Below are 24,801 nucleotides of genomic sequence, written 5' to 3'. Positions count from 1 at the left end.
ACTGTGAAGTATAGAAGGCAAGGCTAGATGGCCAATGGACTGATTTGGCATAGCTCTTATCTTTTTCTCTCTGAAGTAGATCTATAGGTTTGGAGGATTTATTTCCTTTTTCTAAACATACAATGTGATTGAGTGATATTTTCCAGCTTTGTTTAATGGGGCTTTCTGCACAGAAATTGCTTTTTCTTTTCAGTATTTCCTGGATTGTCTTTGGGACTATAGAGATGACATCAATCATTTTGCAAAGAACCTGGTGTGTTTACAGGGATTGCTCGTTGCTAACGGTCAAGCGAGGACACTCCACAAATTACAGGGTTCAAGTGTAATTCAGTGCTTCCTTCAGCGGTCATCATTAAGAGACTAGAGTATTTCCAGGTTTCTCAGACTAAAGAAAGAAAATAATAATAATAAAGAATCCAAATCTGGAATCCAAATCTGACTGATGTAGTTCAGGTGTGATCACACACACACACACCCCCCCGCGCAAAAAGCCTGGCTCTCATGATTGCTTACCAGCCTAAAATGTTTTTCTGACATATCACTTACCCAATGTTGTTGACTAATTTGAGCACCAGCCTACAAATCATTTAATGCTCTGCAACTAACACACTTATTTTCCTAATGTATTTTGTGTTGTTACTGAAAATAAATCTGTTGTTAAAAGTGTTGAGGTAAGTGTTAGGCCTAATTCTAGCTTGTCTTCAAAATTTGTACAGAAGTGACTAAGTACTCCATGCTTCCTCTCCTTGTGTCTGGCATCTATGCTTCTGAAAGCAAATGTTAACAATAACTTGGTAGTTTTTACCCCCTATTCCTTTCTTCCCCATGTATCTTCCTGCAAAGATTCCTGCATAAAAAATTCAGAAAATTATTATGATTAGAATCAGGACCTGGAATTAACTGGCCATGTGTTCTAGGCATACAACTGAAACAGAATCTTCTGATCAGTATCTCCAGGGCTTTTTTTCCTCATAGAACGCCCAGAACGGAGTTCCGGCACCTTTTTTGGATGGAACCTTGTAGGGTAGGCAAGGCGGGTTGTATGATGTGTGTGAGTTCTGGCACCTTTAAAAAAAAAAAAAGCACTGAGTATCTCTATTCCTTCCCATGTAAAGATTAGCTTCTTCCTTTGACATGACCAAAGGATTCCATACATGGAGGAATGCCAGGGACACAAATCTCTAGATGTAGACATTTTAAAAAGTGATTATATAGCCTAGGACAATTAGTAACATACTTCAAAATTAAATAACCATCCATCAGTACAACAGAAATGCTGTTTCCTGCTAAATATTTTCATCATTTCTTCCCATTGACCAGGAAGGTAACAACCATCTGATTCTACTCTACATAGGTTAGCAGCAGTCATTTCCAAATTAAAATTTACTTAATTTATTGTTGTCACATTCATAAACAAGAAAAAAACATTCAAAAAGACTAGAATTCTGTAAGGATCTTGATTATGCTTAATTCATATTAGGTCATTAAATCATCAGGTACTTCTAAACTAAAATACCATTAAATTAAAAATTAAAATTAAAACACAACTATAAACCTTATAAAACTCCACTGTTTTAAAATTAGTATATAACAAAACTACTTCAAAACTGATACAGTATATTAACACTAGGTATTCCTGGGCCAATTCTTCATCAGCTCTCAGAAAAACCAAATGCACAGGTATAGTATAGGTGGTACCTTGCTCAATAGTAGCAACTGTGAGAGGGATCTCAGAGTCCTAGTGGACAATCATTTAAATATGAGCCAGCAGGGTGCTGCAGCTACCAAAAAAGCCAACACACTGCTAGGCTGCATTAACAGAGGGATAGAATCAAGATCACGTGAAGTATTAATACCACTTTACAATGCCTTAGTAAGGCCACACTTGGAATACTGCATCCAGTTTTGTCACCATGATGTAAAAAAGATGTTGATACTCTAGAATGAGTACACAGAAGAGCAACAAAGATGATCAGGGGGCTGGAGGCTAAAACATATAAGGATCAGTTGCTGGAATTGGGTATGTCTAGTTTAATGAAGAGAAGGACATGATAGCAGTGTTCCAATATCTCAGGGGCTGCCACAAAGGGGGGGGACATGATAGCAGTGTTCCAATATCTCAGGGGCTGCCACAAAGAAGAGGGAGTCAAGCTATTCTCCAAAGCACCTGAAGGCAGGACAAGAAGCAATGGATGGAAACTAACCAAAGAGATAAGCAACCTAGAACTAAGGAGAAACTTCCTGACAGTTAGAACAATTAATCTGTGGAACAACTTCCTCCAGAAGCTGTGAATGCTCCAACACTGGAAGTTTTTAAGAAGAGATTGGATAGCCATTTGTCTGAAATGGTATAGGGTTTCCTGCCTGAGCAGGGGGTTGGACTAGATGATCTCCAAGGTCCTTCCAACATTATTATTATTAGTAATAGTAGTAGTAGTAGTAGTAGTAGTAGTAGTAGTATTGTTGTTGTTGTTGTTGTTATTAACTGCATTATAGTATTTTATGTATGCTACACTGCAGTATAATATATTGCAAACAATCACAATAATACAGTCTTGAACATCATGATTTATACCATTTTGTATAGTGTTATTAAATTAGAATTAAGTGCACTTGGAAGCTTTGTGAAAGAAGATTAAATTGTCTCCCCATCCCTGTTCCCCATCCTCAGAGTGCGCAGAGGATTGGGGATCCCAGTCAATGTGATGGACTTTATCACTGGGGTATGAGAATCAAGACAACTATCCTTAAAAGTTTTCCACAAACATAACTCTCACTCACTTATCAAGTTTGACCAATCTTCTATGAAACATCGGAGAACAGTCTATGGTTCCAGAAAGGATCCCTGTCCTGTCTGACTCTTACTTCTGGTTTTAGCATAGTTTTAAATTTTTAATTTGGATAGATTTCATATTTTAATATATTTTAATTATTTTTCTATTTTTTTATAATCTATAAGCTGTTCAGAGTCACCTCACAGGAGAGTAGAGTGGCATAAAAGTGTAATTAATTGGCTAATTAGAATGAGGAGATAATATAATTGGCTTCCGTTGACTAATTATAGATATCAGGTCTGATTCCTTTCAATTACATCAAAATCATGACTTGTCTTTTTGCTCTCTGATCATCGGTTTGCTGCCATGAATAAAACATGGAAACTGATGACCTAAAAATTGATGTTGTTCATAGCCCATTTTCCTCTCTCAAGAAGGACAAGGTACAGGCAAAGCCAGAAGGACCACTGAGGAGAATAGAATAGGTGAACTAAGAATCTTACTGGTTTATCCAGTATGCAGCTTCTCTAATGAAGAGCTGTGCAGTAGACAAGACTTTCTTTCCATGACAGAGATCCAGAAATTAATAGTTCCCTGTGTTCTCTGACACAGAGAAACAAATGTCTCCTACCAAGACTCAGCCAACCTCCATTTTCAGCTTGCATTAACACAGTAAGGTCATGCAGTTAAAGAATAATAATTATTTTCTACCTAACAACTAATATCATTTTATGTCACTCATTTTGTCTCGGAATTACTAATGATGATTATATGCCAGCAAGTTGGTGTCAACTCTTAGCAGCCGCAAAGCTAGATTTTCCCCAGGAGGAAAAACACAAATGGAATTCTTCCTAAAATACACTTCACTGTCCATTTGTGTTTAAGATTTGTAAACTAAGATATTTTCATCAATGTGTTGTTTCAAAACGATTAGGATAGGGTTGTTTACAAGTCTGACTGACATTCCTTATCAAAAATAATAATTGTTTTTGATTATTTAATAACAATAATAATTGTTTAAGATTATTTAACATTTATTATGGAAGGATTCACAAATAGCAAAGAGAAATTTTGGTTGTATTTTCATCTGCAAGTGTATGCTTTATATGAATGCCTCATGTTTTTATAATGATATAGCAGTGGGGGGAAAAGAAATGAATACATGTATTATTATTGTATTAATAATACAATAGTATTATTAGCAAGGCGTATAAATATGGAATTAGCATTCTAGCTTGGCAGGGACCTTTTTTCCCCCACTTCAAATATTATCTTGACAAAGCATTCTGGTTCAATAAAACCATCTTGCTATAAATAAAAGAGACAAATCTAAGAAAATAGTAAGAAAACTAGCAATACTATTCAGCTCAAGACAAATCAGATATTATCCCTTCATCACTTGATCATCTTCATAGGACAATTAAAGCTAAATGTATGCATCCAGTGTGCTGTTCATTATACTGCCTGTCATTCTTAATAAGAGCATGCAGACATTAATTCAAATTTACCATCTTGACCAGCATTTCCCAAATCCTTACAACTAAAGTATTTCTGACCAGAGATTGGAGGTAGACTTTGTTTAAAATGTGCAGTGTTGTTTTTGGTTTAAACCCTGCAAAAATTAATTGTGAAACTTTTTATTTCAAAAGGCCCAAAGAACCCTAGAATATACAAAAACTACCACCATTTCTTTACCGAATTTCAGAGCATTTTACAATGTAGCCCAAAATTTTCAAAAGGAATCCCTAAAGTTCTAGAAACATTTTGTGGAGAATACAAAGGAGTGGAAGATTTGATAGCTAAAGAGGTCTGCCTTTCATATTCTTTAGATATCATACTATTGTTTTAGAAAATATTCTCTTTACTGTGGGAGTTCAATTATTATTGTCAGTTCAGAAGTCAATGGTATTTTAAATAAGTTTTTAAATACAATTTGGTTCAATTTAAAGGCAATAAACATTTATTTATTCATGAATTTATGAATGTGTACTTTGCCATTGAATTATGGTCTTGTCAGAGAGCATATTATTTACTTCTTAAGCATAGAAAATATTTTTTTAAAAAAATACTTTTTCTAATAAAATCTTAAATTATTTAAAGGAGCTATAGGTAGTCCTCAATTTACAACAGTCCATTTAGTGATCGTTCAAAGTTACAACAGCACTGAAAAAAGTGACTTACAACTGTTTTTCACACCTATGACCATTGCAGCATCCCCATGGTCACATAATCAGAATTCAGATGCTTGGCAACTGATTCATATTTATGACCATTGCAGTATCCCAGGGTCATGTGATCACCTTTTTTGACCTTCTGACAAGCAAAGTCAATGGGGAAACCAGATTCACTTAACAACCTGGTTACTAACTTATCAACTGCAGTGATTCACTTAACAACGGTGGCAAGAAAGGTCGTAAAATGGGGCAAAGCTCACTTAACAAATGTCTCACTTAACAACCAAAATCTTGGGCTCAATTGTAGCTCAGTTGTTGCTTTTGCTGTAGGAAATAACACAAAAAAAAATAGCAAGAATTGTTCTGAAGCCTGCACAAATAATGTGGACCACTTAGCAAAAATGTGAAGTGATTGGGGGGGGGGTTTCCAGTGACACAAAGGAATCATGACTCCCCTTGGCATTAAAACAGAATATAATTCTGTTATGTAGCATACCTAAATACAGAAAGTTAGCAAACAAGGGTCTTCATGCTTCGTGATTCCAATCTGGGAAATAAATTCACTCTGAAAAATCTAATTAAATTGTTTGACTAACCTGTTTCTATAGTTAAGAACCCATAAAAATGCTTTGAAGTTTGTTATTAATGTCAGAAAAAATAGTAGTAGAAGTGCATATTCTAATGTAATATGAGCTCACTGTGGCTTAGGTATGAGGTGTGAAATCTGTCTCTGTGTACTGTATATTGAGATAAAATATTCTCTGTTGACCTGATTCTAAGCTTTTTCTGAGCCCACCTCATACAGTACCTCTCCTACTATGAGCTCATCTATTCCTCTCTTCCTTCTCCAAATATTTTTACTACATGCTTGCTCACCCAAAAGGGGCTCACACTTAGATTTTATTATTATTTATTTATTAAACAAATGTATACAGCTGCCTAACCCACAAATAGGTGACTCCAAGAGGTTTACAAAATTTTTAAAGATCCATCATATAATAAAAATCTATAAAAAAACCAAAACACTCTACCTCACTCGCCTGATTTGTTCTCAGTGGTATTGACCGGAAATTCAATTATATCCCTATCCAGACACTAAAACTGAGGCAGCTGCACATGTAGTTTTGCTATGTTCTATCTATCAGCCTTGGAGGATAAAGTTAATCCTTTCTGTAATCACAAATTACCTGGACCAGGTAATAGGGAACTTATGCTACCAATTAAATGACCAAGAACAATTAGTCAATGGAATAGCGTAATTCCCAGCGTTGTCAGTGCTTCATCACTGGAGGTTTTCAAAAATAGACATTTGACCAGGATGATGTAAGGTCTCCTGTCTTGAGCAAGGGGTTGGACCAGAAGACCTCTGAGGACTTTTCTAACCTAATGATTCTGTTCTATATTCTAAAATCTCTAAAAAGGTGAGGAAATGTTGGGCCATAGAGGTGGCTATCGGAAACCATCAGGTCTGAATGTAACATAGACTGAATGTAACACAGTTATTTATTGATTTACTTATCAAATTTGGATAGCCATCCATCTTTCAAAATGCAACTCTGAGCAGCACACACAATCCAATAACAACAAATATAAAAGCAGGCAATATAAAAATATAAAATATGGTTTTTTTAAAAAAAATTATATAAACAAATATAACAACTCTATTCAAAGGGAGGATAAGAATGCGTACCAAGCAATGGAGACACCTGAACGTATCTCTGATTCCTTGCAAGCCCCAGGTCTGATTATTATAACCAAGTCTTAAGTAAGTAGATAAAGTGATGGATAAAGTTTTTTTATCCTGGATATTTTGTATTTTAACTTTTTTTTCTTCTTTTTTAGATCTAAATTATTTATTTTAAAAAATATGTTAAAGTATTCTATAAGGCACCCACTAATGTAGACAAATTGAATAAGACCTGTCGGCTATATGATAGAAAAACTAATAACACCATTCCCCAAATCACAAGGGATTAAAATCAGATGCAGTGTCCAACCCAGTCAAAATTTCTGAAGTTATATCTAATTGGAGGTAACTTTGACCTTCTACTATTTTCTCCATTTTTCCTCTGGAAAAAGTAATTTCTGCTCTTCCTCTAGCAACAGGAGAATGTCAAGGTTCAGAAGGAGAGAATAGAACTAATATTCTGAAAAATAATGTGGAGTAAATCTCCAGGGCGGTTTCATAATCACAGAGGAACCAAAAGAAAATTGAAATTGTTATTAAAGACAAGAAAGCCTTTTAATGTAAAATACCTTAATATTAGGCAGATAAATAATTCATAAGAATACATTCAACAGCTTAACACTGTGTTCTTCCATATAATCCAAGTAATCACACCTTTCAATCATACCTTTCATTCAACACCTTTCATCACACAGTTATTATAATCTGGTTTTTATGGTTACGCTAAGCCAGATTTTAACCATGAGCAATCAAATAAACCATAATGGGTTAGGAGTGCATATTACAATAAGCCACAGACCACAAACCTTACTTTAGAAAACTGCACTGACTGAAATTGTAAAATGCATTAAACAAAAACCAAATAACCATCATGGCATGGGATGATGTTTGAGTTTAGCTGGTAAAGAATTCAAAAATCTGCCTCTCGAATGACCTTTAAACCCTCCAAATAAAAGAAAAGAATATGATTGCAGTCTTATACTGACATAAAAGTACATTCCACTGACCTCTAAGTAGCAAGGCTCTATAAAGGAATTTTGCACAGAAGTGGATTAGATGACACTGTTGCAGACAGTGGAACAATCTTCCTATGGAAGTTGTAAATTCTCTACCTTTGGAGGGTTTTAAGAAGAGCTACCCACCACAGATATTTTAGATGGTTTCCTTGTATGCTGAAGAGGACCGGACTCAATTATTCTTGTGGTCTTTCCAACTCTACAATTCTGTGATGCTGAATTACAATTCAGAAGTTACCTGGACTACAGAATTCAAAAATGATATACATGTACTATGGTATCTATGGGCAAGAATGTGCCCAGAAACATCAGTTTCTCTATCCTAACTGGCTTTTGTTTAGAGTCTTTTAATTATAGCAGACATTAAATGGGAGATGGGCAGGCAAAACATCAAGCTCCAGTTTCCATTTCATGTTAGACAAGAATCCTGAGAAAGTTAGGAAGCATCCTGAGAAAAGCTACAATAAGGAGACTACCAGTCTGCCTTCTAATAAGGTGAGAATTTATGACAGTGATACTATTTTGTGGAGCGTTAGGTTCTCTCAAAGTTTTATGTCCTAAAAACTTTACATGTTTGCCCACCAGCCACAAATTGCCCACCTCATACAAAAACAATATGAATTTTCCTTTCCACTTCTTATACTTTTTAGAGTAATAGTTTGTCAAATAATTTATTCTGGATATGAAGAGTCGTTTTGTAATAATTTTTCCTCCATCATGTGAACTGCCAAGTTACGTTACAGTGGAGTAAATAAATAATCATATATATTTTGTCAAACATCAAGGTGGTGAATGGGATCATTAAGAAGGAATAAAGGATGATGTAAAAAGAAAAATACGTTTTTTTCAAATTTCTGTTCATAATAGTTTTTTATACACACACACGTGTATTATGAACAGAAATTTGAAAAACCATATTTTTCTTTCTACACCATCTTTTATTCCTTCTCAATGAGCAAAATGGGGGAAGTACAATTTGACTGGACGCCAGGGAACTCTTGTGCAAACCAGATTTTTGTTCTTCATCAAGTCATGGAGAAAATTATGAATATGAAAAAATAAAGTGTACTTTATTTCTTGATTGAGAGAAATTATATGATTGATTGATTTATCTAATTTATGTAATCATCTATCTCGCCAAGGCGACTCTGAGCAGTATACCAGCTAAGAACAATGAATAAATATGCAAAACCACTGTTTTCATTAATTATAAACACATTAAAAAAATAAAAATAAACCAGACAAGAAAATAATAGATAAAGGGATGCTAGTGGAATCACCTCACGAGTTCATCCACCCTTTGGAGTCCCCAGCCTTGCTGGCACAAAGAATGACACAAAGAAGGTTACAAGTGAGGAGACCAACGCAGAGGTGATCAAGTGAATAATCTTGATTTTGCTTTGCATGAATATGGAGTTGATTGTCTGCTGGCTATTATTAAAAGAAAAGTGTGTGAGAGAATAAATGGAACACTATACAAATTGTTCAGCACTGAGCAGGGAATAAGCAAGGCTGTCTGATTGATTGTTTAACGTATTTATGGATAAATATATAAGAAATGATTCTGCTGATCTTAAGAGCTATATTGATTGAAGGTGTGAATGGCAGGAGAACTTTTGTATGCTGATGATCTTATATCTTTTTCCTGAGTGTAATTCTTACTGAATGCTGTGTTTTTCAGTACATGTGTATGGGATTATTCTGTTGGACTATAAACAAACAAACACACCACCATAAATCTCATTTTAATACACTGGGACTGAAGTCTGGTTAATCTTGAATGAGATTATATAATGAGGGAGGAATGCATTTACATTTTTTAAAAGAAATGTTTTTGTATACCACAGTGTTTCTATATTTGCATGACTGGCATATGGTGTTTGCTATTCTAGAGAATCTATATTCATTAGTTTAGTGATCAAACACTACTTATAACTACAAGTGTATGATTCATTGTCCTTCTCTCAAAACTAGAAGAAATTGTTAAAGTCTACATTTGAACCTATTAATATTTCATATTATCTTTTTCGCACCTTATCTTTCTTTAATCACAAACAGATGAAGTGATAGAAGAAAATTAAAAATAAATGATCAGGTATGGTACAGTTCCAAATCCAAACTAACCATATACAATCTGCCAATTAAAAAACAAGTCACTCTTAAGATCAATTACTTCATTAACTGAAAGCTGCTTTCCTACATATACTGTAGCAATCAAATAAATTACTATACATGATACTTTCTCACAATTATTTTTACATATCTGTCTAGAATCTAATGCCTCAAAGTAATATTTCTTTAATGAGAGATGCTACTGAGTGATTTCTCATTCATTTATTCATAAATTTATAGCTATTTCCTTATCTTTCTCATTCTTTGCCAGAATTTTACTTTTGTTGCATTGTAAATCTAGGAGATGAGGGGAGAAAATAGCCAAGCAATTTTGCTGTTGTGCTTGACATCAGTAACATATCCACCCCTAAAAAGGAAAGGCAATCCTACACCATGGTTTGTATATGATAAGAGAGATGTGCTAGTAATGCTGCTTTTTTTTCATCATGCATTTAGTCATATGTCATATATGTTGGACACACAAGTCTTGCCATTTTTAGCATTGAGTATATTAGCACTATCAGCCATAAAACTGAGTATAATATACAAGTAAATGAATTAATCGTATACATTTCTGAGCAGGCTCAGGAAGAGACAGTTTTTTTATGTCCACATGGTACTACAAACTGAAAAACGAAAAGCAAAACTCCAAACCAAACTATATCCCAGAAGCAAAGAGGTACCAGAACCTGAATGGGTTGTCAATATGTCCAATCGCCCATTATCCACTGCAAAACACAATATCCTCCAGAAACGTCTCAACTATAAATAGATGATGCTTTGCACCCTTGGAAGCAGCATTTAAAACCACAGAGCGTGCCACAGAGACCCAAGAAAACATAAGGTAGACAATCATTCTATAGATCAGAAGAACACTGAATCAGAACCAACTCAAAAACCTAAAGAAAGACCAAACCATCATCCTCATCCCATCAGGCAAAGGCCAATCCATAACTATCATGGACAGATCACAATACACACAAAAAGTCAAAGAATTACTAGAAGACAAATAAATCTACATCCCTTCATGCACCAACTTGGTACAGAAACTTGATAACTTTATCAAGAGAATCCTTAATTATCCAATCAAGAAAGTCAGATAACAAAAGAAGAACAGCAGCAGAAGAAAAGCAGTGGACTCATCTTCCCACTTCTATGGATGTCCAAAAATACACAAGCCCAACATATCTCCTCATCCGATTGTATCACTACTAGAGCCCCAAATACAATACAGTCGAAGAATTTACAATAAACTTGAACATCTCACAGAGGGGAATAAATATTCTATCTGCTCCCAACTACAGTTCTTCCAGGAAATGAAAGACCTAAAAATAGAAGAAGATAAAATGATGGTATCATTTGATGTCAAAGCATTCTTTATATCCGTAGACCCAGAACTGGTGAAAGAATTTATGGCAGTAGTACTACACAATGCATCCGACAACTAAATTCACATCAAACTACCCAGAATCATGGACTTCATCAATCTTTGCCTCACTACCTATTTTCAATTTGATGGACAATATGCCAGCAAATTAGAGGAACATCCATTGGATCACTCTCAGGACTCATAGCAGAGATTCCAATGCAATGTCTAGAAACTATAGCACTCCTATGAATACAACCAAAAGTATGGATCTGATATGTAGATGATACCTTCAGCATAATAAAAAAGGAAAAACTGCAGAAGACATATGAAACAAGCAATATCTTAAAAGGAATAAAAATCACAAGGAAAGAAAAAACAACAATACACTACCCTTCCTGGATATCATCATATGCAGAGAAATTCATGACAAATTAGAAACACTATCCAAGTACTTCTTTATCAAAATAACAACCCAACATCTCACAAGATGAGCTGTGGAACATTATTCAGATGAGCAAAAATGCACAGCAACAACCCTGAACATCAGAAAAAATGAAACAGGACCCTTATGCAACATCATATTTCAACAAAATGGATACCCACACAACTTTATCAAAAAGTACCTGAACACTCAATTTGCCACAATACAACCAGCACAATCTGTAAAAAGGATAGCACAGCCATATATCAGAAACATCTCAAAAACAATCAACAGACTACTACAACCACACAGCATCACTATGGTGAACAAACCAACTAAACCCTTCCAAAATGTCTTATGTAAACCAAAAGGCCCAGTTGCCCAAGAAAGAAAAACAGGAATTATCTACAACATGCAATATAAAGACTAACAGTAACTATGTAAGACAGACAAGCAGAAGATTAGCAAAGCATGTCTATGAACATCAACTAGCAGTTAGAATAAACTATGAATCCTTAATCTTACAACATATGAACAGAGTCAATAATAGGGGAACTGGGAAACTTTAAAGAACTTAGACCAACTAAATCCCAAAATGCTAGGGAATTCCTGGAAGCTTGGCATTCAAACAAATCAGCCATAGTGATGAACCATATTTACACATCATTCAAAAAAGGTAATAAACCTAGTGCAATATGAAAAAAGACATATAAGGACATTTTGGATACTGAAGGGAAACTAAAATCTAACCAAGAGCTTTTAGACTAGGGTATTGAATTATCATGGTGGCCTCAATTGCAAATGCAATTGAGATGTGATAAAGATGTGAAAATAGATGGCTTTTATAAAGAACAAACAATGTTTGATCAGATATTGTTGACCTCTGATGAAAAACTGATTAAGAAACTATAACTTTCTATTAAATTTGAAAATGGAGGATGAACAAGTGAAAGATACAATGATGCAATGGGCAAAAAAACTTTGGATATAATATAGAATTAGAGAAATGGCAAAATCTTTGGGAAAGAAATTATAAATTGACAATGGTAAAAAAAACTTTATAAGTTTTCTTATAAAGAAAACTTATATAAAATGTTTTATAGATGGCACTTACCACCTGTTAGATTAGCAAAAATGTTTAAAAATATGTCTAGTAAATGTTGGAAATGTAACACAAAATCTGTCATATATTACCATTTGTGGTGGACCTGTGTTAAAGCAAAAAAAAATTGGACAAAAATACACACTTGGCTAGAAAAGATGTTAGGAAAACATGTAGATTTTAAACCTGAACTTTTCTTACTAGGTATAATACCAGAAAAATTTGATAAGCAAAGTGTATATTTAACATTGCATGTACTAACAGCGGCGAGGATTGTTATTTGCTCAGCACTGGAAGAATGAAGAAACACCACTAGACGAAGAGATAATCAAGAAGATATTGGACTGTGCTGTAATGGACAGACTTACATTGAGGATCAAAGGGAAAGAAGATACAGAATATTTTCAAACATGGAATTTATTTTGTCAGTGGTTGGAAAAAAGGGTAGGGACTAAGAATGTAACTTGTATTATTAAGCAAACAAATTAACTCAGACAACATGATGTTTATTAAGCACTAATCAAATGTAATAACAGAAAATTAATAAAACATTTTGAAAAAAGGAGGTAATTAAAAAAAACCTAAGAAGGAAACAAAAAGAGCAGAACACACCCTCTTCAGTAGCCAACATCCAGAGAATAGAGATTAACACCTGATAAGCAATCAAGCAGAAAATAATAATACCCTAAAGCAGGGGTAGCCAACCTTGGCTCTTTTATGACTCATGGACTTCAACTCCCAGAATTCCTGAGCCAGCATAGCTGGCTCAGGAATTCTGGGAGTTGAAGTCCAGAGTCATAAAAGAGCCAAGGTTTCCTACTCCTGCCCTAAAGGAGGAACTACCAAGAAGAAAACCACATCCCCACCAATACTGGCAGCACATGCTACTATATATAAACAGAGAATAAATGGCACAATCACTAGCACTGGTGGTGTTTCCTAGTCAGATAAGGAAACATCTCCAAGCAAATGAATCAGGTTAGAAAAGTTTGCCAGAAGATCCTTCCAATCTAACCCTTCGTACATATTTTATCTCCATTTCTAATTTCTGTTCAGAAAATGATTATGTACAAAAAATATGTACAAAAATAGTACCACAATATTTTTCAACAAACAGCAGACCTCTCTCTGGAGTTAACTATTCTTTTTTTTTCAATAGGCGACTGAGTGGCATATTCCAAGCCACAATTATGTAACTCCCTAAATCATAAATCATTATTTAGAAGTTCAGTTCACACGGCACACTGATGCACAAATAAGGATATCACATTCTGGCAGTAAACCCAGCCAATAATTTAAAGAGTCTATTAGACAATCCTATCCATAATCTCAAAAATGGGCTCATACTATATATTAATATGAAGGATAATAAAATAACTATCTTAGTTACTATGCAAACCAAGGGTAGAGTTTTTCTAGTTGGAATGCTTTGATTTTTCCTTCTAGGTATGATTGAAAAGCATGGCAAAGAAATGACTGGGAGTGGGATGATCTTTGGATTTGGTACCTCCCAATCAGACTTCACATATTTAGCAGTGGGAGATTAGCTTGTTTCTCTCCCCTATTGCTTTTCTCCCTCCTTCTATCAAGCTCTGGTAAGGCTGGTTCTTACAACACAACTCCTTTGTCACATAGAACCTCATGGAGATAAAAGTGAAACATTGACTTTCATAGTCAAATTGTCTTCAAAAGGGAGAATTGCCTTCCCACAGATGCTCTTATGGATTATTTCCTTTCTGCATTTGAAAATTGTACAGACCAAAGCACTAACAACTATGAGTAAAGCATATATATTTTATAAGTATTCTGTAACAACATAAGAGCTAAACCGCTGCAGAAAGAAAGAAAAACTCCCAAGAAGTACTAAGCATTAACAATACTGAAGACTGGTTCGACACTCTTCATGTTAACATTTTGTTTTAACATATAGCTTAACTAGTTTGGTACAGTAGAAATCTGAATCAAGATTATATTTTAGTTGGGTTTTTACTTGATTTTATTGAAGGACTTTCCATGCGATGGTTTAACGCTTATAATTCCATTCACCAAAGAGAATTGTTGAGCAAAGCTATAATAATATTTCAGCTCTGAGAAAATTGCATTTTTTCCAATAGTGATTGCAACATTTTTGTTCCTGAGAAAGCACTGCATCTCTTTCTCACCCAAGCTCTTATATAATTAGCATACCAGGGACAAGAGAGAGTGCTATTTACTGTAGTGCTATATTGAATGAAAAAATTGTATGGGAGGGCAACATGCATATATATGTAGTCAGTGACTTATGATCACCATTGGTCTAGAACAGGGGTGTCAAACTGACAGCCCACGGGCTGGAGGCATCACACAGAAGCCGCGCCCACCCCATTGCCATCAATGGCAAAACTGTCCCGATACGTTACGCAACGTCACATGACGTTGCGAGTTTGACATGTCTGGACTAGAATTTCCTTTGCTGAGTAATGCAGTCATTAAATGAGGTGCACCCTATTTTACAACCTTTTTGTCATGGTCATTAAGTGAATCCCATGACCGTTAAGCAAATCTGGATTCCCCTATTGACTTTTCTTGTTGGAAGCCCCCTGGGGAGGCTGCAAATGGCGATCACAACCCCAGGGCACTGCAATCATATTACATACCAGTTGCCAAGCACCTGAATTTTGTTCATGTGACTGTGGGGACACTGCGATGGTCATAAGTGTGAGGATCGATGTAAGTGTAAGTCATTTTTTTTCAGCACATGGTAACTTCCAGAGATTGCTAAACAAATGGTCATAAATCAAGGACTTCCTGTATTTCTAATTATACTATAAGGGCGGACATGACTGGACAGGGGAAACCTTTATCTTTACCCATATACAAGAATCTGATCAACTAATGATCACAGCTAAATTGGCACTAGATAAGGATCAACAGAATTCACGGAGGGCTGGACTTGGTCACTTGTGGAAGCACAAGGATTCTAAACTGATGACACATTTGACTCCACCTTCCAGCTCAGCCTGCTCATCTCCTACATCTATCTAATTTAGCAACAATTATTCTTGTGATCTGACGCAACTTTGATTAACACACCACATCAGTCTGAATCTGGTTATAGTTATCCCTGCCTGGGCCACATCATGTTCAGATTACTGCAGTACTCTCTATAAAGGGGTGTCCAGGAAAAGGATTAGGTGATTTCAACTAATTTCACCAATGTGTTACTATGATAAAAAAAAATCTACATAAGTTGCCAGTCTATTTTCAAAATTTAATTTAGTATACTGATTAAGTTTTAAATCCTTCAGATCTCATTATCTAAGGGAGTGCTTCCCTCCTTATAAGTTACACATATATTTGTTTTAATATTAATTCAGATGAAACTTCGGTTTTTATAACCATAGGATGGTGAAACCTTTGGGTTTGGCATGTCAAAACTTCAGTCAAAACTTCAGAACTTGTTCTGCTACACATACCCAAACAAAAGAGAAGCAGTTCTCTATATCTGCCCCCCCCCACTGCCATCTAGGTCACCTTGAACAGTAGCACCTGGTGGCAATGTCAAGGCTGGGTCTGAAGTGAAGGCCTGGGCCTCCACTTCAGCCCTATTACCAGCACTGCTGTTCAAAAAGGCCACCTCATGCTATTGTCCAAGGGGGAAAACCTCAGAGAATGGTGCAATTGCCCTGCAGTCCAGTGGCCCCCAGGATTTACCACATTCTTTTACCTTCAGGCAGTGTTCTCTTTCAGTTGACAGGACCTGTGGTCTACCTGAGATTGCTCTAGGTCATACAAGGCTTTTCTTCTTGCAGAACAAAATTCCTGCAGCACTCTTGCAGAATAGTCTTCTGTGGCCCGGGGCCTCCAAAAACCACACCAAAGCACCCCCTGTTCTTACATGGTTTTTGGAGACTCTAAAAGTCACACAACAGCACACCCCATTCTTATACTAATTTGGAAAACCACACAAGAACAGGGGGTGTTTTCAAAAATAGTTTTTGACAGATGTTGAACTCTGGTTTGTCACCCAAAACATCATGGTGTGTCCCCTTTCCAAGAATTGCATGTTATAGGTTTGCCATCACTGACATAGGCCATTAATCATAAGAGATCATTTACTAAGCCACTTCAAAATCTAGAATGAAATGGAAAGTAATTGACACAATTCAAAGTCCACTATCATGATTTGTCTTTTTTTTTACATAAAAGAACAGTTCTAACTGCCCAGCAGACACCTATTTCTGAGTAAGTTCCCTTAACCTGGTGAAGATGTATATTTATGGATTTATAGAAGTTATTGAAAATAATGCAAACTAGGGAGTGATCCAGTATCTATAGCAATATAGATGGCAACCACATCAAAGATATTAAAACTATATCCAGTTTTTCTGATGTCATAGGAACAAGAAATATCACTAAGGAATAACCATGTAAGTAAATTAAGACATGCTGCTCAATTGATGTACAGTATGTCATTATTTCCTGTTCATTGCTTACCTGATTCTCCTCATGAGAAACCCTCATTTGTTCTTTCAAAACAGACATTCTGGCTGCTTCCTCTTTGCGCAAGACTCTTTCTTTTTTAAGCTCTGGACTCCAGAAGGTCTTGATGCTATTCATGGAAGATCCAAGCTTGCTATCCTTGATGTCTAGCTCTTTCCTTAGAAGTTCATTTTCTCTTTGTAACTCCTTCAGTTGAGCCTGTAAATCTAGCATGGTGCTGTCTCTTACTTGCCTCAGCATGGAAGGAATTTGATGATGATGATGATGATGATGTGAGGAGGTGGTCAACCCTCCATGCTGATCAGTATAAGAAAGGAGATCTGAATGGGAAAGGCCAGCAGAAGCAATATTAGGGCTGCTCCCCATTGCTGTAACTCGTCCACCATATACAGCTCGATTAGTAGCCCTTCCAAGAGTCATTGTGCCCTTTGGAAAAGTAGTAGATGCCACACCTTCATGGTCACTCAGATACATTGGTCCAGATGTTGCATAGGCAGCATTAAGTGACTGAATGTTCTCCATTGATAAAGTCTTACCTGTCCCTCCACCTCCTCCACTACTTGTTCGCCGATGGCCCAGACGAGGCGATCGTGGCAAACGTGGAGATCTGGCAGGACTGCCTTCCAGGTTACTGATTGTTCTTGCACTTCCATACATTTTGATTTTACTGTGAGGTACTACTTAATAAGAAACTATTCTTCTCTTAAGTAGGATGCCTAGCATTTATTTTCAGTTGGAAATGTTGGCAGACAGCTTCACAGCACTCTTCCAGAAGGCAACACTTTCATCGAAATCAATTCTCCAGGTCCGAGATCTGAAAATAAAGCAATAACGTTATTGTTGTGCAAATCACAATATGGCACCAACACCTGGGAGAACTATATAAATTGCAAATCCCACTCACTAAACTTAGTAATATTTTTTTAAGTCTTCATATTTATATTCATTTCTATTAGTATCCAAAGAGGAAATGAAAAGTGGAAATGCTAAAAAATACCATATTACACTATAGGAGCACAGTGTTAAAAACTGATGAAACCTTGCATGGCTAGAAAATTCTCCAGGTCATATAATTAAATCTGTATTTCAAAAATAAGATGAGTGTTCAGTAAATAATGCTTAACTTGTACTCAAGAATTAAAGAACATATATTTTCTTATTATTTATAGCTTTGCTTTATTCATACAGTATGTTATGGAATTAACATGGTCCCCTAATACATAGAAAACAGTGTTTCTCAACCTTGACAATTTTAAGGCATGTGGACTTCAACTCCCAGAATTCCACAGCCAGCAATGCTGGCTGTGGAATTCTGGGAGTTGAAGTCCACATGCCTTAAAATTGTCAAGGTTGAGAACAGAAGCATGGCTAGAAACATGATGGGTAATTTCCTGCCCCCAAAGCAGCAATCATGAAGATTAGACTTTATTTATTTATAACATTTTACATTGGCATCCATGTTTTAACCAACTCTGGGCAGCTCTCAATCCAAGATTAGAAGACATGTAAAATCATTTTTAAAACTATAAAGCACAACCAGTTAAAACATAAATCATTTAAACAACAAAAGCCTGGTGCCAATCTGTGCTAACATGCCATCATCTGATCTTTTCCAAATGTTTGATGGGAAAACTGGGTCTTTAAAGCCTTTTGGAAGGCTAAAAATGTGGGAGACCTGCCGAACTTCAGGGGAAAGAGTGTTCCATAGGAAAAGTGCTGCCACAGAAGAGGCAATTAGTGTTATAGTTGATAAAGCACTATGTTTGCCTTAAAATACGGAAATGCCCTCCTCCTTATAAAAATATAAGTCGAGGAAAATTAAATATGAAAAATTATCAGACATCATAAAAAGGTAAATAACCCATTTTAAATTGTTTTAAGTAATTTAATTTAACCCTTCCTAACACTACCATTCCTCTATCTCAGACTTTCCAAAACTTTATTCAAGGTTCCAAATGCGGTAAAGAGAAATATGGAGAAAGGCATGGCAATATTAACCTTACTGTTCCTTCTTTATTAAAAAAAAAATGCATTCCTTTCCCAAGCAACTCTTTATTAAAAAAAAAACTCCAATCAGAAATTACTTGAAAAAATCCCCACATGTTTACTGAAATAACCTATCAACCTCTCTCTTTCCAAAAGGACCTATCATTATTTGTGCTTTATGGATCTCTGTTGGCTACTAAATACTTAAATTATGGTGAGCACAGAACACCGTTAAACCTACAAATTCCATTTACACATACCTAATTAAATGCAAACTATTTTGTGTCCAAATCAGGCCATTATATCCAATATACAGTATTCATTTTTCATCTTTTAATTATAAATGCTACAATGACTCTTTTCTTATCATCTAGAATTGTGCTTACAGGGAAAGGTTACATATAATTCAAGACAGTAAAATACCCTGCGAAGTAGTTCAAACATAATGATGAGCAGTAATGAGGTTTCTTAATATACTTTATTAAAATTCTACAAGAGAGAAAATATAAATAACAAAAAAATATTAAGAAGGAAAAAGATAGGGGAAGGGAAGGTGCAGAGGAATAAAGATGAAAAGAAATAAAGAACAAATAGCTTTCAACTTTCTTTGATGCAGTTACAAATATAAAATACATTAACCTTGCAATCTAAAATTCAATAGTACCCAGTATTTCTGTAAGCATAAACATTTCAAATAGTCAAACCCCAGAATTAATGTAGCATTTCTTTCAGTTTCTATCAAAAAATACAAAAGTGGTTTTCACATAGAAGCAAAGGTAGATGCTGTAATGGGGTGAGCATGGGACCTCACCAATTTAGCTTTGGTCACTGCCAGCAAAAATGGAAGTGAGCCTCAGGTGAAATTAGAGTTCATCAGGTTAAAAAATGCAAACTAGAGAATGATTAAGTATACTTAGGAATAATACAGAATTAGAACTTTCTCCACTATATTCACTCATTTTATTGATCTGCATCTAATTTGCTTCTAATAATATAAATTTGAATGTATTGATTTAAAATTAAAAATATATTTTAATACCAATGTATTTATACTCTTCCTTTCTATTCAGAAATAAAATATAGCTTTCCACGATGGTGAAGACTATGCCCACCTGCATATTTTCAGTTTTCATTTCCCATTCTAACTGAACATGGACAATGTCATGCTTTTTATTTGTTATTTGTTTTTATATCAAATTTATGCCAGAGGTCCTTTCACACACAGGACTGAGCTCTGTGGCTTAAGCACCTGACCTTCATTACTGATTAACTCTCTTACATACAATATAACAGTTTGTATTGTACTGTATGGTGAGTATCCATAACAAAAATACATCCAGTGATCAACGTGTCCTGCTTTTTTAGCTCTCCCTTTTAATAAATATGTTTATGACCTTGTAGATCAGAAGGCTTTAGATTACAATCAATGAACGCAGAGATAATAACATGCTAATATATGGGTAACTGCAACATGCTTCCCACTGAAAGATAAGAGGTGATTTTACCCAAGGTTGAGTAACAGGTGCCTGGAATTTTTGGCACCCTCTGCAATTATCTAGTTTAGTTCTATGGTTGAGTTGGATTATTTTATTTTTATTTATTTGATTTATTATTCACAAAGAAAAAAGGAAAGAAGTTTACAAACCTCATGCCTCCTTTACTAAATAAAGTAATCTTGCATATATATATATTCAGATTATGTTATACAATTAAATTATTACTATTAAAGTCAGTTTGCTTAACAGGGAGGGAAAATAAGGATTTCCCCCTAATATTAAGTAAATTAATTTAAATACAAAAAATGGGAGTTTAAGTATATAAACTAATTTATATTGAAATTTCCAGAGCTATAAACTGATTTCTTTGATTACAGAAAAAAAAACATTATTTATATTTACTGGTGACTGGAAGTCTCTTATAGATTTTTGCATAAAAATAAAAAATAAATTTGTGGCTTATGGTTTCAATAATTAGATAGAATAGATTACAGAAAGAAAAGTAATATGATGTAACTTTAGAAATATAGGTTATTTGTACTAATTTGTTTTTATTTATTTTTATAACTGCTGTGAAAAACATCAGAAGCCACCTTTATTTTTTTATTTTTTTCTAATTTTCTTTTCTTGCACTTTTTGATTTTTTTCTTCTTTACTTTATATTATTGTATTAGTGTTTATCTTCTTGTTTAAGAAGTTAAATTTCTTGTTTAAAAGATTTAATTAAAATTATATACAAAAAAAATCCTAAAATGCTTTACAAACCATTGTATAATTGATAGAAAAACCTTGAAGATTTCTAGTTTCTTGTCTTTATAAACATGTATGGTATCTCCTCTGAAATTTGAAAAAAAAAGAATATATTGTTGATATACTTTCAAAACTATAAAAAGCTTAAATCCTTTTCCTCTTTTCTTGCTTTCCATTTCTTTAGCAGAAGATCTTTCCAAAAGAAACAACCGGATCAGTCTGTTTTAGAACAAAACATGATCTAAATTAAGAATTGTTATTATCAAGATCTCAGCCCTGTCTCGTTATCTGAACTCTACTGAGAAAAGCATAATGAGGTTATATTGCCTGTGTTATTTATAATCTAAACAGTGTTTCTCAACTCTGGCATCTTGAAGATATGTGGACCAACTCCCAGAATTCTCCAACCAGCATCTCCAGCCCCAATATAGCAGGCCTGTTGAGGAATTCTGGGAGTTGAAGTCCAAACATCTTCAAGCTGCCAAAGTTGAGAAATGATGGTCTAAATCAGGGGTAGGCAACCTTGGCTCTTTTATGACTTGTGGACTTCAACTCCCAGAATTCCTGAACCAGCCATGCCTACCCCTGGTCTAAATCATAGGCAGAGTTCACCTTTTTTTTTATATTTGAAAATTAACCTTTTAGAAACTCCCCGTATTGTTTTTGAGTCTAGCTTTCAGCTTCATTTTACAGCTTCTGTGATCTAGACTTAAAATTCCTAAACACACGAAAAAGATGATAAAAACAAAGGGGAGATCAATAGCATCACAAATAGCTATCAATATTTAAACATGCTGAAAAAAATGAAGAAATGTTGACAGAGAAATAAATTTGAGATGTTGTAAGCAAGAAATAAGCTCAGAGTTTCAGAACAAAAGAAAGCTAATCACTTCAACTAAAAAAGACAAATGGCAAAGCCTTTAAATTGCTTCTTACTATTTTATGTGAGTGTGCTTGTGCATGTCTCTTTGAGTCAATCCTTTCTTCTGGCAACTGCCTACACTAGTCCCCGTGGTTTTCTTGGCCAGATCTCAGTAGTGGCTTGCCATTGCCTCCTTCTGATGGCTGAAAGAGTGTGACTGGCCCAAGGTCAGCTGGCTTTGTGCCTAAGGCAGGACTACTGCAGAAGTCATGATCTTCCAATTTCTAGTTCAGTGCCTTAACCAATACACCAGCGTGGGTCTCTCCTTACCACCTACTACAATTAAAGTTTCTCATACTTTACACATTCCATAGAATTAGAGACGAACGAGATCAAAGATCATTTAATTTGGTCACAAAACATTCCCCATATATCCATAACCCAACACAGCATGACAATGGGCAAAGGAATGATATCCATAGAAAATCACTTGCTGCATCCTGGGCAAGCAAATCCAGACCAAATGACTCAAGCATGACAAGCAAATGGGAAAATAAAATAACACCAAAGCTCAAGTCCAGTCTAGGATAAAATCACTTCCCCCTATCAGCACTCGTGCTTGAGATGCCAAGCATGAGTGCTGATGCTGACTGAAGTATAATTGAAAGCTATTTTTAAATCCTAATTAGCATGATCACAGTTAAAGCTGGTCCTCATATATTTCGTAAGTATATTTGACACAGGCTAAAAATCACTGGACACCAAAGGTGGGATTCAGTCAGTTCGCACCACTTCGGCAGAATCGGTAGCTAATTTTTTGTTGCCCAGGCCCAGAATGGACTTCCAGAAGTGGCATCCACACAGAGACCCGGTTGTTCACATATTTGAATCCCACCACTGCTAGACACACATAGAAAGATGATAGTCAGAATTATTTCATTCAACCTCCAGTCTGGAAGAAAGATGTTCTTTAATATCCCAATCCTTAATTATAGAGTATCTAGCTAACTAATAAAGCAGGACAAAGCTACTGAGTTATTGTGTTTTTTAAATTTATATATATATAACAGATTTTTTTTATCCTGGCAAGAAATAGCTGTTATTAATTGATGATTGAAACCACTGGTGATGGCGCATATCATATGCTGGAAAAATGTTCCAACTATTCCTCTATGATTCTGTATTTAGTCGTCCTCTCCTTCTCCAGACAGTTCAAAATAGTTCTGAATCATAAACCATAACTCGGATTAAAAAATTATCAGCTTCATGACAGCAACTTCATACACCTAAAATATTTTAAACAGCAGGAAAGTATCAATATTCATTAAATTTCAGAGAATAGTAATATATATCTCATGTAACTGAGAGAGGTGGGTAGTTTAGAAATATGAAATATAAATAAATAAATATTCATTAAATTTCAGACAAATATGAATATTCACTTTCAATGACTTTCTGGGAATTTAGCAACACATCAGTGGATATCAGGAGTTACCTAAAAGGACTGTAAACATTCAGTGTCTGTTCTGAAAAATAGGTGGCATCTACCATGGATTTTGGATTATCCCTGTTTATCTATAAACAATGCAACAGGATATTGTTTGGAGCTGATCATTTTACAAAAGGCATTGCTGTTTGTATGTTCCAGTAAAATGACAAAACCCGAGTTTGACATGCCTGGTATAGATGGTACCTTGCTCAATAGTAGCAACTGTGAGAGGGATCTCAGAGTCCTAGTGGACAATCACTTAAATATGAGCCAGCAGTGTGCTGCAGCTGCCAAAAAAGCTAACACAGTGCTAGGTTGCATTAACAGAAGGATAGAATCAAGATCATGTGAAGTGTTAATACCACTTTACAATGCCCTGGTAAGACCCCACTTAGAATACTGCATCCAGTTTTGGTCACCACGATGTAAAAAAGATGTTGAGACTCTAGTCTAGAAAGAGTACAGAGAAGAACAACAAAGATGATCAGGGGACTGGAGGCTAAAACATATAAGTAGTTGCTGGAATTTGATATGTCTAGTTTAATAAAAAGAAGAACTAGGGGTGACATGGTAGCAGTGTTCCAATATCTCAGGGGCTGCCACAAAAAAGAGGGAGTCAAGGTATTCTCCAAAGCACCTGAAGGCAGGACAAGAAGCAATGGATGGAAGAGAGAAGCAACCTAGAACTAAGGAGAATTTTTCTGACAGTTAGAACAATTAATCAGTGGAACAACCTGCCTCCAGAAGCTGTGAATGCTCCAACACTGGAAGTTTTTAAGAGACTGGACAGTCATTTGTCTGAAATGGTATAATCAGTGCTTTTTTTCTAAAAAAAAAAAAAGGTGCCGGAACTCACACACGTCATACAACCCACCTTGCCTATCCTACAAGGTTCCATCCAAAAAAGGTGCCGGAACTCCGTTCTGGGCGTTCTATGAGAAAAAAAGCCCTGGGTATAATGTTTCCTGCCTGAGCAGGAGGTTGGACTAGATGACCTCCAAAGTCCCTCCCAACTTTATTGTTGTTGTTGTTGTTGTTGTTATAAATAATTCTTTGGAAGAATTTATTCCAAATTATTATT

The 24,801-nt window shown here is 35.3% G+C and overlaps 1 protein-coding gene across 1 annotated transcript in view; it reads right to left on the bottom strand.

Moving 5' to 3' along the window:
• Positions 1-17,794, bottom strand: part of LOC107288982 (ERC protein 2) — a gene marked incomplete at its 3' end in the record, with an annotated part of 213,254 nt that extends 195,460 nt beyond the window's left edge. The window contains exon 1 of the mRNA XM_029284462.1: positions 17,132-17,794. Coding sequence (XP_029140295.1) covers positions 17,132-17,794 — 663 coding nt within the window. The remainder of the gene's footprint in view (positions 1-17,131) is intronic.
• Between the last annotated feature and the right edge of the window lie 7,007 nt (positions 17,795-24,801).

This window comes from Protobothrops mucrosquamatus, unplaced genomic scaffold (assembly GCF_001527695.2).
Source record: "Protobothrops mucrosquamatus isolate PMUCROS unplaced genomic scaffold, P.Mucros_1.0 scaffold619, whole genome shotgun sequence".
Taxonomy (NCBI): Eukaryota; Metazoa; Chordata; class Lepidosauria; order Squamata; family Viperidae; genus Protobothrops; species Protobothrops mucrosquamatus.
This window is presented reverse-complemented; position numbering and strand designations above follow the sequence as displayed.